Source organism: Peromyscus leucopus, chromosome 2 (assembly GCF_004664715.2).
Source record: "Peromyscus leucopus breed LL Stock chromosome 2, UCI_PerLeu_2.1, whole genome shotgun sequence".
Lineage (NCBI taxonomy): Eukaryota > Metazoa > Chordata > Mammalia > Rodentia > Cricetidae > Peromyscus > Peromyscus leucopus.
Genome location: NC_051064.1, coordinates 142,781,606 through 142,796,928, shown reverse-complemented (window position 1 = coordinate 142,796,928; position 15,323 = coordinate 142,781,606). Strand labels below are relative to the sequence as shown.

At 50.8% G+C, this 15,323-nt stretch overlaps 1 protein-coding gene across 2 annotated transcripts in view; it reads left to right on the top strand.

Moving 5' to 3' along the window:
• The first annotated feature begins 3,324 nt into the window (after window positions 1–3,324).
• Plekhm2 (pleckstrin homology and RUN domain containing M2) overlaps window positions 3,325–15,323 on the top strand; it is a 42,295-nt gene continuing 30,296 nt past the window's right edge. For both annotated transcript variants that reach the window (XM_028880678.1, XM_028880677.1), the window contains exon 1: window positions 3,325–3,598. In XM_028880678.1, the coding sequence (XP_028736511.1) occupies window positions 3,539–3,598 (60 nt within the window). In that variant the 5' untranslated portion in view covers window positions 3,325–3,538. The remainder of the gene's footprint in view (window positions 3,599–15,323) is intronic.

Here is a 15,323-nt window from a genome sequence, read left to right as displayed (position 1 = left end):
TAACCCCTTTGCTGGGAAGGCAGAAGCCATTTAGACTAACTGGTGAGTGGCAGGCCAATGAGAGACCCTGTCTCAAAGGAGGTGGATAATGTTCCTCAGCATGACATGGTGAGTTGTTTTACAGCACACACACACACACACACACACACACACACACACACACACACACACACACACACACACACAATCTGTCCTGAGTCTAAACCATGAAGAGGCATTTGTTGGACCATGGTGCTGAGCAGGTGACTTCACGTTCACTTTTGTTCCAAGCTGTTCTCAAGAGCCGGGCCTGTGTCTCAAGGGTTGGGCCCTGTAGACACTCTGGTTAGGAGGGACTGGGAGGGAGTCATTCATTCATTCAAGCGTCTGTGTCTCTATTTCATCATTTAATGTAATGTGTCGGCTGCCCTCAATCTGCCCCCTCCCCCCAGACAGGGTTTCTCTGTGTAGTTTTGGTGCCTGTCCTGGATCTCGCTCTGTAGACCAGGCTGGCCTCGAACTCACAGAGATCCTCCGCCTGCCTCTGTCTCCCGAGTGCTGGTATTAAAGACTTGCGCCACCACCGCCTGGCTCAATCTTTTCTTTACCTGGGCAACAAATACAACCTTGATCCCCCAACTGATATGTCCTCTACCCAGTTCCATGGTGACTCTTACTTTGCTGAGTTCAATACAAATTTTAAAACTCCCTGGCTTCAGTTACTATAGAGACTCTAGTTTTCTCCCTAAAAGTTAGACCAAGTCCTTAGGGTGGCCTGCGAGAACAACCTACAAAAACATAAAATGGTCAAGGGCTTAGAAGAACATCCAAGTGATTCCTGGAGTCCTAGTCTAGATTCTGTGGGAAACACTTGTTTCCAGGTGACCCTGGAGGGGCCTGTCTCAGGGAGTTTGAGGCAGGGCTAGGGTGAGATCCCTGGCTCAAAAACCAGTACTGGATCTAGTGGTGTGGTCATACACATCCTCAGACGCAGAACTGGGAAAGCAGGGGAAGTCAGAGCTCTGTGAGTTCAAGTCCAACCTGGTCTACATAGTGAGTTCAGGCCAGCCAGAGCCACAGAGTGAGACTTGTCTCAAAAAACTAAATAAGGCCAGGCGGCAGTGGTGCATGCTTTTAATCCCAGCACTCGGGAGGCAGACCAGGCAGATCTCAGTGAGTTCGAGTCCAGCCTGGTCTACAGAGTGAGATCCAGGACAGGCATCAAAACTACACAGAGAAATCCTGTCTCGAAAAACAAAGAAACAAACAAACAAAAAAAAAACCCTAAAATAAAACAAAACAAAACAAAAAGCAGCACTGGAATTATAGGCATGGACTAATGTTTTTGCTTGAGTTGCTGTTGTTTTGTTTGTTTGTTTGTTTTGAGACAGGGTCTCATGTAGCCCAGGCTGGCCTATAATTCACCTCACTATGTAGCTGAGAATGGCTTGTAACTCCTGATCCTCCTGCCTCCACTCTCCAAGTGTTGTGATAACAGGTGTGTGCTGCCTGGCTAACACTGTTTCCACATGATTAGCGCTGAGAACTCTTGCCACCACTAGCCCCAAGGAGTAAGGAATGCAGGGACCCCAGATTCCTCTCCAGTTTGTTTTGTATCCTTATCCATTCCTAGGGAACAAACCTTTAAAACTGTCACCATCTTTGGGCTCTCTTTGGAGGTCAGGGAAGGGTGGGGTTACTCTGTTCATCGGCTATGGAATTAGTGGGAAGGGTGACGTTAGCCTGAGCAGACGCTAGTGAAAACTAGGGAGCCAGAGTGAGAATTCTGCTGTCTAAAAATTAAAGAATGGACTTACTGCTCTGTGAGGGTATGGTTATTTGGGGATCAAACTTAGAGAAGTAGCCCAGGGTAGGAGACAGAACCCAAGCGTAGAGTTGGTGAGTTTGGGGCAGGGAGTATGTCCCTTAAATCGTCTCGGGCTGAGGGAGAGAAGCTCTTAGTAGAATAGGGTGTAGGAAGGTATCTTAGCTACTTTTCTACTGTTGTGATGAAACATGAAACACCATGACCAAAGCTATTTGGAGAGGAGAGGGTTTGTTCGGCTTATATATCCGGAATTATAGTCCCATCGAGGGAAGCCGAGGCAGGAACTCAAACAGGGCAGGAACCTGGAGGTGGAGGCCATGGGGGAGGGGCGTGCTGCTACTAGCTTCCTTCTCTAATAACTTGCTCAGCTTGCTTTCTTAGACAATTCCAGGGCCACCAGCCCAGGGGTGGCCCTCCCCGATCAATCACTAATTAAGAAAGTACCCTACGGGCTTTCCTACAGTCATCTTATGGAAGTATTTTCTTAATTGAGGTTTCCTTCTTTCAGTTGACGCTAGCTTGTGTCCCTGAGTTGAGTTGACATAAAACTGGCCAGGACAGAAGGTATGAAGGCTGCCTGGGGAAAGAGTTGGTTTTGGAGGTAGGAGAACCACCAGGGATTTGCAATGGCCTGAAGCTGAGGACTGGACTTTGAGCATGATGAATTCCAGGGCTGGGGAGGATGGAGGACGGAGCTCTGGAGTCAGGGCCAAGTTTGGGTGCTGGAGTCTCTAAGCTGTCCCAACCACTGAACTCCGGGTTATACATGGAGGGGCTGGAAAGAGATGGGTAGGTGTCTCTGACTGGCCAGGCCTTGTCTCCATTCTCTCAAGTATGCGGGTATGTCTGGATTCCCTGTGGGCAAGGGTGAGGAATGCCATTTGGAATGAGGGAGGGGCGCTGTCTGTGCTGGTCCTGAGTGGGAGGGGGTCTCCAAGGAGTTGGACAGATCCTGGGAGGAGGGTCTTTGAATGGTGCAGGGAAGGGGGATGGGAGCGAGGAGGGAGTGGGCGACCTCTAAGCAGTTGTGCGAGTTTCCAGGCCTGTGCAGGGCCCTGTTGTGAGAGTGGGAGATAACACAGTGTCTCTGAAGACTTGGGAGGGGGCCCTGGGCCTGTGAGGTCCCCGGGGTCTTTGAGCGAGGCGTCCCTGAAGATCTGTGAGGTCCCAGATCGCAAGTCCCAGGTCTCTGAGGAGTTGTGCGGGAGTGAGTGGGGGGTTGGCGGGGGTTGTCTCTGAGTCCCAGGGTGTTTGAGGTCCGAGTCTCAGCGGTGCCGGGTCTGTGAGTCCTCGGGTTTATAGGGCGCCGGCTTTATGAGGTCCCTGGTCTGTGTGGTCCGGGCTGCGCAAATTCCCTGGTCTCCAGGTCCCCGAGTCTCCGCGGCCCCGGATCTCTGAGTCCCCGGGTCTAGGAGCTCCCAGGTCTCCGCCGCCCCGGGTCTCGGAGGAGGCGGACCCGCCCGGTCCCCGCCGTCCCTCCCGGCCGGTGCTGGCGCCGCCCCGCCTGACATCAGTTCCTGCCGCCGCGCACAACCCGCGTCTCCTTCGCGGCTCCGCGCTCGGGAGGCGCCGGCGGCGGCGGCGGAGCGAGGCCCGGGCGAGGCGAGGCGAGGGCGGCGGGCGCCGGGGCCCGCGGCCGGCACCACGGAGCCCCCGCACGGCCGGCGGCAGCGGTTGGCGGCAGCCCCGGGCGCCCGGCGCGGGAAGCGGCGACGGGGCGGCGGCGGCGCCATGGAGCCGCGGGAGGTGAAGGACCGAATCCTGGAGAACATCTCTCTGTCGGTGAAGAAGGTGAGCGGCCTCCTTCGGCCCTGGCCCCTCCTCGGTCCCTGTCGCTCACCTCCCGGGTCGCCTCTGTGACTGGGACCCCGGGCCACCGTCCTCCCGGCGACCCCGAGCCCTGCAGGGGAAGCGGGCGGCTCCCCGGAGCGCCGCGGCCTCCGAGCTATTTTTAAAAAATAAAGTTGAGGTCAGCGTCCTCGGAGCTCCCCGGTGCCCGGCTCGGCCTTGCCTTCTTGCCGAGGGGGGCCCGTGACACCTCGGGAAAGCTCCGGGGAGGACCCGGCATAGAGAGCATCCCTGAGGAATTCACTGCATCCATCCTTCCTCAGGGCAAAGGCCGAGGACCAGCACTTGCTGGTCACCCCAGCTGTGCTCCGCGACTTTGCCTGGCGTCCTGGCGAGTCCGCAAGTCATCCTACTACGGGATGGCAGTTTAGAAAAAGCTAATTGCAGAGTTCTGATTGAGGACCTGAAGCGCCTAGGATTGTATTTTTGGATAGTGAGCCATGGGACAGTGATGCTAAGATACCTTGCGTTGGGGCTTGCTAGTATTGGTCATTGCCCCAATTCCGGGTAGAAATGACTACCTGTCAAGGGCATGCACGTGAGTTGAGGAGATAGGCCAGCCTCAAAAGGTTGGGTGTGGTAGTGTATGCCTGCCATCCCAGCACTCAGGAGGCCAGAGAAGAATCCTGAGATCCAGGCTAGCCTGGACTACACAGCGAGACTCCGTGTCAAAAACAAAAAGTAGGAGTAAGGATCACAAAAGGATCCCAAGCTAGGTGGTAGAATTCATATCCACTGAAAACCTACATGGGCAATCAGAATACATTTATTTCTATCTACTTCGTTTTTAATATCTTGCCTTGAGTGATTTGAAAAGATGGACTAGCTTTCCTTTTCTGCTCTTTTTTAAAAGTTATATTTTATTTACTCTGTGTATGTGTACGTGGGTATCTGTATGTATAGATGTGTGCCCACATGCCCGGGTGGGAGAGTGGAGTCAGGGGACGGCTTTTGAGAATTGGTTCTCTCCTACCATGTGAGTTCCAGGAATCAAACTCAGGTTGTCAGTCTCAGTAGCAAGCGCCTTTACCCACTGAGCCATCTCTCTGGCCCTCCTCTTGCTTTTCTTTCTTTTTTTTAAATAGTCTCACTATGTAGACCAGGCTGGACCTCACACTCTGCCTCCCAAGTGCTGGCATTAAAGGTGCCCACCAGTATGCCTGGCCTCTTTTAAGGTTCTTTCTGCTTCTAGCTAGGCAAAGTGGTGCATGCTTTTGCCCAGCACTCAGGAGACAGAGACAGAGGCAGGCCGCTTTCTGTGAGTTCTGAGGCCAGCCTGGTCTACATAGTAAGTTCCAGGACAGCCAGAGCTACATAGGGAGATCCTATCTCGAAAAAATAAACAAATGAAAAATAAAAAGGTCTCTGCATCTAATAAGACTTACTCCGAGGCAGGACGTTAGTCGGGGCTACTTAGTTTGAAGGCAGTGATAGTCTATCTCAAAACAACAAGGAAGAGTCCCATCTGTGCTCTACAGGGCGGCCATGGCAGGCCTGGTGAGATGGTAGAGTGGGTAGAAGTGCTTGCAAGCCTGAGATGGTGTGCAACCTGGATGACCTGGGTTCAGTCACCAGGACTTGTGATGGAGAAAGAGGAGTCAATTAAAAAAAAAAAAAAAAAAAAAAAAAAAAAAGTGGCTGGAGAGATAGCCGAGTGGCCAAGAGCACCAGCAGCTTCTCCAGAGGACCTAAGTGGGGATTCCAGCACCCACATTGGGTGGCTCCCTGCTGCCTGTAACTCCAGCTCCAGGTGACTGGGCCCTTCTTCTGCCTTTCTCAGGCGCCTGCACTCTGTGCACATACCCCCACACAGACACACATTAATAAAACAATGAAATTAAACCTTTTAAGCGGCAGCTGCAGCCCTCTGAGACTCTGTGTTGGTTGAGAGAGGGAGACCTTAACTAAGCCTTCATGAACTGGTAGAATTCTCAGAGAGAGAGAGAGAGAGAGAGAGAGAGAGAGAGAGAGAGAGAGAGACACGTAGGTATTCAGGCTAGAAGGAACAGGATCCCCTGGGTCGTCTTCTGAGGATGACGAGGAGACAGGCTAACCTCAAAAGTATCAAGGGTTCTGCTAGATGTGGCTAGAATGTGCACCCTGGAAAAGCCATACAGCCTGGCACCCAGGGCCAGAGGTGCACAGACCCAGGCCCAGCTTTGGATTCTGGATTTACCATTGGGCATAATGATCCTGGCAGACAGTGGAGCCTCTGTGACCTCACAGGTCAGACTCTGCTCATGATGTTATAACGGGAATTCAGTTCTATGAGAAAATATACCTGCAATGCTCAGCACAATGCCTACCACACTCTTAGGCCGAAATACTGTCTTGGCCGCCACTGCAACTTACAGTGTTTCCTTGTGTGTTTTCCCTGTGATAGGGCTGGAACCCAGGGCCTTGTGCACGCTCTATAAGCTCTCTACCATGACCTACGATCACAGCCCTTCTTTATTTTGTTATTTTATTTTATCTTTTTTTTTTTTTTTTTTTTTTTTTTGTGTGTGTGTGTGTGTGTGGTTTTTTATTTATTTATTTATTTATTATGTATACAGAGGGTGCTGATCTCATTACAGATGGTTGTGAGCCCATGTGGTTGCTGGAATTGACTAGACTCTGAAGAGCAGTCAGTGCTCTTAACCTCTGAGCCATCTCTCCAGCCCCGTGTGTGGTTTTTTGAGATAGAGTTTCTCTGTGTAGCTTTGTGCCTGCCTGTCCTGGAACTCACTCTGTAGCCCAGGCTGGCCTCAAATTCATAGAGATCAGCCTGCCTCTACCTCCTGGAGTGCTGGGATCTCCAGCGTGTCGTCGCCACTGCCCGGCTTTTTGTTTATCTAATTTTTTTAGATAGCCCAGGCTGACACAAATGACCCCTGATGACTTTTGACCTTCCCTTTCACCTCCCGAGCGCTAGAATTACAGGTGGGCATCACCACACCCTGCTTCTGTGGGATGCTGGGGATTGAACCCAGGGCCTCTTGGAGGCTGGGCAGGTGCTCCACCCACTGAGCTACATCCTGAGTGCTCCTTTTTTACTTTTCTGAGACAGGGTCTACATTGCTCAGGCTGCTCTTGAAATTGTGACCTCTTCCCTTAGCCTCAAAAATAGCTACAATTATAGACCTGGGGCACCATGACCTGCTTCCTGTAAACTTTTTAAAGGATCAGGTGGTGGATATTTCCAAGCTGTATAGCCTTTGCTGAAATTACCCAATTCTTTCCTTTTTTGTTTCAAAGCAACCAATTGATGGGAGAGGCTGTATTCCAGTAAACCTTTATAAAAATAGGTAGGTAGGCTACATTTGGCCCACAAACAGTAGTTATATATATACTACATGGGTATACCCAAAAAAGTCCCTGTCAAGGCGGACTGGGGAGCATTTTCAGAGAACTGAGTGTGAGCAGGCCTGTAGTAGCCCAGTGTGCATTGCGGCTGCATCTTTATGTGAGATCAGGTTTGTGGGGTGAACGTGGGCACCATGAATCACATGGTGATGGAGCATTTTCGGTTTCATGTGTATCTTCCCATGGTCCTCATTGCTGTCAACCTGTGGGGCACATATCAGATGTCCTGCATATCAGCTATTTCCAGTAGGATTCATAGCAGTAGCAAAATTACAGTTATAAAGTAGCAATGAAAATAATTTTATGCTTGGGGGTCACCACAGCATGAGGCACTGTATTAAAGGGTCACAGCATAAAGAAGGTTGAAAGCCACTGTCCTAAGTTCTAGGAAGGTCACATGGGACAGGGATAAGGTCTCCATCTACCTGGAAGCAACATTATAGTAGAAGATGAGGGATATTTAGTCAGATCTTATCTAAGGCCATTTCAGAGTTAAGCTAGTGCTGCATGGCCTGAGACAGAGTGTGATGAAGACCCGGGAGGTTAGCTTCGCACGGATCGCTCCTAAAGGAGAAAAGTAAGAATTACTCTAAGAAAACAAGTCTTCTCTTAGAGTAGCCTGAGCTGACCTCAAACTCACTGTAGCCCAGGGGACCAGCCTCCTGTAACAATGCCTTCCTGCCATCATAGGCTTATGACACTATGCTAAGCAACACGTTCTGAAAACACACACACACACACATCACACACACCGCACAAACATGTACCACATATACCACACACACCATACAAACATGCATCACATACATGCACCACACACACACACACACACACACACCCCACATGCACCACACACACACTACACACATATGCAACACATACATAACACCACACATGCCGCATATGTGCACCACACCACACACATATCACATACACACACCACACATACACACACACACACACACACACATACACACACACACACTACACCACACATATGTACCACACACATTCTGAAAACACAAATATGGACCAGAGGTGTAGCTCAGTGGTAGGCTGCTTGCCTTAGCATGTGTAAAGTCCTGGACTGGACCCCCAGCACTGTGTGGGGGTGCATACCTGTAATCCTAGCACTAATAGGTAAAAGCAGGAGGATCAAAAATTCAAGATCATCCTTGGCTTCATAGAGAGTTCTAAGCCAGCCTGGGCTAGACGAGACCCTGTCTCAAAAAAAAAAAAAGACAAAAAAAAACCCAAAATTAAACAACCAAAACACACAAATACTCAGCTGTGGGAAGGCTGGGGTAGGAGAATTGCCATGAAGTTAAGGCTAGCCTAGACCCTACCTTTAAATTTATCATAATTATTATTTTTAATAATAATAAAGCCACAGAGATCTCAAGTATGCAATGAAAAGTAACCGTCCTGTGTCTCCTCCTTAAACAGGGCAAATGAATTCATAAGGCATTGGTGGTAACACAGCGGCTGCTTGTCTGGCCAGCTTCTTCACCTGCTTGGTTGAGGTAGACTGTCGCCTGCTCAGTGAGGCTCAGAGAGGGCCTATTTCCAGCACATGGGCCCCCATCGGCTGGAGGCCTCCCTCCCACGCCCACCCCCACTCCCGGCTCCCATCGACTGTAGGCCTGTCTCCCAGGCCTCCATTGGCTGGAGCCGCCGACCTCCCAGGCCCCATTGAGTCTAGATCCAGGGAACTCTGGCGACCAGACTGCTGTTGTCACCCAGCCCAGCTGTCCTGGGAGTGGGCTTTTCTCCGAATTTCTTTTGTTTTTTGAGACAGGGTCTCTCTACATTATCACTAGCTATCCTGGAACTCTCTATGTAGACCAGGCTGGCCTTGAACTCAAAGAGATCCCCCTTGCCTCTGCCTCCTGAGTGCTGGGATTAAAGGCACATGCTGCCACGTCTGGGCATTCCCCACTTTTCGACCCCTTCAGATAGCTTCGCCTTGCTAGTGCATTGAAAATCAGTGAAAGTCCTGGCCCGATGCTTTAGATCAATAGTTTTGTTCTCTCTGCTTCCAGGGAAAATGTTCTAAAAACCCCCAGTACTCAAATCGCCCCGGTGAAGAGCTAAATAAAATAATAGCCACACACATATTTTACCAAGCGAGGTGCTTCCCTTTTCCTTCTGCTGGATTGTGGCTCTGGCTATGGCTCTTTTTCTTTGGTTGCAGAAGAGACTCTGAAGGACCCAAGGACCCCCAGGCAGGAATCCCACGGTGTGCACAAAGGCTCTGACTCCGTAGGTCACCCCACTGAGGACCAGGAACAGATGTGGGACAGGTGGTGCCCGCTTTTTCTGAGCCCGGCCTATTCGGCTTACAATATGCTTCTCTTTTTATGCGACGCTTCTCTGACATCAGGTTCCTATTTAAAGCCGCGTGACATTGCGGTCCTTTCCACCCCATCACAGAACACACGAGGCCTTGTCCATCCTGGGGTTGGCTCTAACTTAGAGCCTTTCATATGGAAGGGCCAGGTCCTGGGCTTAGAGAAAACGCCCCCTGCTGGCAATAGCGGGCTCCATGGTAGACCAAGGCTCCAAAGTTGGGTGGCTTCGTGATGATCCGGTTACCTCCCTCAAAACTCATGTATGTGGAGCCTGGTGTGAAAGAAGGGTCATGGAAAAACTGAACATCTGCTGTCAGCTGCCAAATGTTAGGTCCAGCAGCGTACTGAGCAAGGGTGCAGGGGTCGAGACGCTGAGATGGGAGCTGAGTGTGAATGTTGCGGGGAGGGAAGTCTGGCTTTTCTAGGTAGCTCATCTCCTGGGCAGACCGTTTGTCGTGCTGGAGTGCTTGTCTCCGCTCACGATTCGTCCCTGGCACGTTGCTGTCAGAGCTGACGGTCCTCCGTATCCACAGGAAACACCAGGGCCCTCCTGTCTGCTGCGTGGTTCTCCCAGGTGGCCTCCCTGGTGTGCCCTGCAGTGCAGATAGAACAGCCCTTGCCTGGAACTGGCATCCTGGTCCAAGGGTGGAAGTTCACTGGTCTGTTGGTTTCACCTAGGGACCTGAGCGCGTCCCCTGTCCTCTAGCCAGGTGGCCCTGCTTCCGGTTTCTCTATCTTATGTATCTGTGATTCGTCTTCTCCCCTTGCTTATAAGTGTTAAACATTCCAGAAACACACAGGGAAGAACGGATCTGTTTCCTGTAGTCTGTTCTCCTCCCCAGACAGCTGTTTACTGGTGGTAACGAAGAAAAGTAACCCACTGGCAAGGGAGAACAAGGAAGAGACTGTGCACATTTGAAATCCACGAGATCCCCACCTTAGTTCTTGGAAGCCGTGGGTCACTGGTCAGTTTTAGCACAAGCTCTCTGCTTTTTTTCTTTGATGGTCTCATGAAGCCCATGTTGGCCTTGAACTCACTACATAGCCAAGGATGTCTTTGAACTTCTGATCCCTCTGTCTCCACATGGAACACCTCACCCAGTTTTATGTGTTCTGGGGGTGGAAGCCAAGGCTTTGTGCACGCAAGGCAAGCTCCCTACCCACTGAACCACACATCCCCCAGCCTCATTCAAGCTCTTTGTTTTGGGTGTCCGGAGGCTGCTGAGGCTTGGAGCTACCAAACCCACTGAGAGGAAGAGGGAATCACTGACCTGGCCTCCCTACATTTAATCTACTCAGAGCCAGCTCCTATCTCCACACCTTTCTCATCAGTAACACCACACAATGGCAGGGCAGCCCTTACTGTCTGCCTAACGTAGGGAGGGGAGGCTCTGGGAGGCAGTGCGTCTGAAGCCATTCATCTCAGAAAGAGCAGGGTTAACCTTGGAACCATTTTTCTGGCTCCTGCCCTTTTCCATTTCTCCATGATGTCCGCCCTAAGATGATAATCATGTGTCTCTCTAGGGTTGGTCTCTCTAATGCATACACCAATGGGTTTCATCACGACACTCACACATGCACATCATTATACTTTGCTCCTGTGTGTCCCCTGTTACACTCCTCTGCTCCCCGTCCCATGGGTTAGCCTGTGGGCTGGTCCTCTATAAACTACCCGTGCTTTATGTATTTGCTGAATGACGGCTGTGTGCTGAGTGCTCTTGTGAGCAAATCCTGGGAAACAGGTTTCATTCTGGAGACAAACATGAGGCAGGTGGCAGTGTGTGTGTGTGTGTGTGTGTGTGTGTGTGTGTGGTGTCTGTGGAGGTGGATCAGTCAGTAAGGTGCGCAAGAACCAGCGTTTGATTACCAGAACCCACTTTAAAAAGCCGCCCATAAAGCCGGGCGGTGGTGGCGCACGCCTTTAATCCCAGCACTCAGGAGGCAGAGCCATGCAGATCTCTGTGAGTTCGAGACCAGCCTGGTCTACAGAGTGAGATCCAGGACAGGCCCAAAACTACACAGAGAAACCCTGTCTTGAAAAACTAAAAAAAAAAAAAAAAGCTGCCCCTAGTGTTCCATGCTTGCCCCTAGTAGACCATGCTTGCCCCTGGCAGACCATGCGTGCACACTGGTGGACCATGCGTGCACATTGGTGAGGCCGTGACAGCAGGATTGATTGCTGGGCTTGATGGCTAGCCAGCCTAGCCCATCCAGTGACCAAGCCAAGTGTGAGACCTTATCTCAAAAAAACCCAAGGTGGACAGTGTTCCTGAGGAACGGACATTAGAGGTGGTCCCCTGACCTCTGCATGCCTCACCACACAAAGCATAAAAAAAAAATAAGCCTTTTGTGTGGTTTGTTTTGAGACAGGATTTCTCTGTGTAGTCTTGGCTGTTCTGGAGCTCCTTCTGTAGACCAGGCTGGCCTCTGCCTCCTGAGCGCTGGGATTAAAAGCATGCGCTACCACCACCTGGCCGTGTAAAAGACTAAGAATCACAGCCAATGGATGTGTACCTCGAGCCCCCTCTCGTATCCTGTCATGATTTGTTTTTGTTTTTGTTTTTTTTGAGACAGGGTTTCTCTGCGTAGCTTTGCGCCTTTCCTGGAGCTCACTTGGTAGCCCAGGCTGGCCTCGAACTCACAGAGATCCGTCTGCTCTGCCTCCCGAGTGCTGGGATTAAAGGCGTGCGCCACCACCGCCCAGCATCCTGTCATGACTTGTAATCCATGTATGTTCCGGCAGCCCTCCCCACCCCTGTGTCTGCGTTTTCAGCCTGCAGTATATCTGACTAGACCATGGCGTGGCCTGGGCCTTGGCCTGGGCCTTGGCCTGGAGGCATGGGTCTCCACCATGTCCTCCGGACTAACACTGTATTTAGGCAGTGACCTCGGGGGCCATTTTCCTTTGGTGGCACACTGCTTGGGTGGGGGAAGCACTCATGAGGTCATGTAGGCACAGCGGAGAGAGGGAAAGGGGAACCGAAAGCGCACAGAGGCAAAGGAGGTGCAGCCGGAAAGCCTGGGCTAAAGGAGGCTTGTTGAAACCCCTCCCCCACGTCAGCACGGCGCTGGTGCTGGTGACTCGGAGAAAGTGGGCAGGTTTCTGCCAGCGCCTGCCTGCCAGCACCAGCCTGGAGGAAGAATGGAGTAGAACCCTGCACAGTGTGTTCTTTCAGGCAGTGCCTGCCTCCTGGGCCTCCGGGGTTTGCCCAGGGACTCTTGGCAATGTTTTCTCCCCACTCTGAAAGGCAGCCTCGGTTCCCAAGGTAGAAGAGGACTTTGAGATTTGGGCAATCTCCTTCCTGGAAGGAGAAGTATTTAACCACTTTAAAAAATGTTCTTAGGGCTGGAGAGATGGCTCAGCTCTTAAGAGCCATCTTAACGGGCTGCTCTTGAGGACGACTCAGGTTTGGTTCCCAGCAGGCACATGGTGCTCACAACCATCTGTAACTCCAGTTCTAGGGGATCCAGTGCCCTCTTCTGGCTTCTACAGGCTTTAGGCATGGTGTGGCTATAGACACAGATGCCAGTAAAACAATTTATACATAAAATTAAAAAAAAAAAAGAGTAAAAAGTTTTAAATTATTGTTAGTTTGGGTTTCTATTGCTATGAAGATTCACCATAATCATAGAAATTCTTTTTTGTTGTTGTTGGTTTTGTTTTTGTTTTTCAAGACAAGGTTTCTCTGTGTAACAGAGCCCTGACTGTCCTGGATTTCACATTGTAGACCAGGCTGGCCTCAAACTCAGAGATCCACCTGTCTCTGCCTCTCAAGTGCTAGGATTAAAGGCATGCGCCACCATCCCTGGCAGCAAACCCCCTTCCACTGGGCTAAAGCCCCAACTCCCTGACAGCAACTCTTATAAAGGAAAACACTTCATTGGGGCTTGCTTAACAGTTTCAGAAGTTTAGTCCATTTTCATCATGGCGGGACATAGCGGCATGCAGGCAGACATGGAGCTGGAGAAGGAGCTGAGAGTTCTACATCTTGATCCACAGGCAACAGGAAGTGAACTGTGACACAGGGCATAGCTTGAGCATAGGAGACTCAAAGCCCGCCCCCACAGTGACACACTTCCTCCAGCAAGTCCACGCCTCCTCATGGTACCACTCCCTATGAGCTTGGGGGGGCGGCAATTGAGTTCAGACTACCACAATTACATATAATTATTTGTGGGGAGACAAGCACGCTACTATGCACATGTGGAGGTCAGAGGACAACTTTTGAGGGTTACTTCTCTCTTTATACTGTGTGGGTCCAAGAGATTGAACTCAGGTCATCAGGCTTGGGAGCATGTGCTAAGTAAGCCCTTAACTAATTTTATGTGTATGGGTGTTTTGCCTGCGTACATATCTGTGCACTGTGTACATGCCTGGTGTCCATAGAGGCCAGAAGAGGACATGGGATCTCCTGGAACTAGAGTTACAGATATTTGTGAGTCGCCATGTGGATGCTGGAAACCTAACCCAGGTCCTGGAAGAGAAGAAAGTGCTCTTTTGTTTTGTTTTGGTTTTTTGAGACAGGATTTCTCTGTAACAGACCTAGCTGTCCTGGAACTCACGATGTAGACCAGGCTGGTCTTGAACTCACAGAGATCCACCTGCCTCCCAAGTGCTGGGATTAAAGGCGTGCGCCACCACTGCCTGGCACAACTGGTGCTCTGACCACTGACCCAACTCTCTAGTCCTTAATTTTTCTTTTCTCCTCTTCTTTTTTTTTTCTTTTCTTTCTTTCTTTCTTTTTTTTTTTTTTTTTTTTTTTTTTTTTTTTTTTTTTTTTTTTTTTTTTGAGGCAGGGTCCCATGTATCCCTGATGGCCTCAGATTCTCTGTGCTGCTGAGACTGACCAAACCTGGCCTCCTACCTCCACTGGGATTACAGGGATGTGCTGCCTTCTCTGGTGTGTGTGGTATTGGGAAGTGAACCCAGGGCCTCTCGAATGCTTAACAAGTGCTCTACCAACTGAGCCATGTCCCCAGCCCAGGTTCTTAGAAACCACATTCTGTCAATTTACCTAAAAGATTTGTCCTCCTCAGCCACCATTACAGCCTAAACAAGGCACACAAAGAAACTCCAGAACCCATTTTCCTTTTTCCTAAGATGCTTCTCAGTGGGTCTGCCAGCCTGTATAATGTATGCTGCTGTCCAGGGTGTGAGCCAGTGATCTGGGAGGTGGTGGGAAAGCCGTGGGATCTGACTATTGGACATTCAAGAAACTTTGATTTTACCAGCATTGATTCAAGGGCAATGCAGGCCATGGCAGACAGACCCTTTAGAGCACTTCGGGGAATGACTGCCACACAGAGACATCAACTCAAGGATGGGACTGTCATGACCACGAGGAAATGGGACTGACCATGTGTGAATCTCAGGGTCTCTCATTGGTTCTCATGCGGAGTGATTTTTGCACACTCCAGCTTCCTGGGCCGCTGTAAGTGGTTGTCACTGGGAATCTGTTCCAGGGTAAGGTGGAGTGGGACCTTAGGGTAGAGACTGTAACACTAGGAAACTGAGTCAGAAGCTCTGCAGATGGAGCTGCAGACAGCTGAGGCCTGTAAGCTGATGCTGTCGAGGAAGGAAGCAACTAGAACATTCCCTGCACCGTGGCCCAGTTACTGAGCCCCTCAAAACCTGTGCTTCATCTCAGGTGGGAGGGAAGCAGGGGGAGCCACCTCTGGAGTCTCAGCACATGTGGCCAGGTGGTACGGGGGGGTTCCTTTGCCTTCCTCGGCCATAAAGTGAGGGTTCTGGTCCCGTGGTTATTTTTCTGATTTTCCAGTGTTTGTGGTTAGCTAGCTGCCACACACTGCCCCCACTTTCTGGGTCTCTCTCCCTTCACATGCCATCCTGCATGGGGCATTCTTACTGAGACCGTGGGAAACTGCTGATGGCTGGGTGGTTGTCTTAGAAACCCTTGGATGTCAGAGTTCTTCCGCCCTGGCCAGCATCCGTCCTGACTAAGACCCTGCTA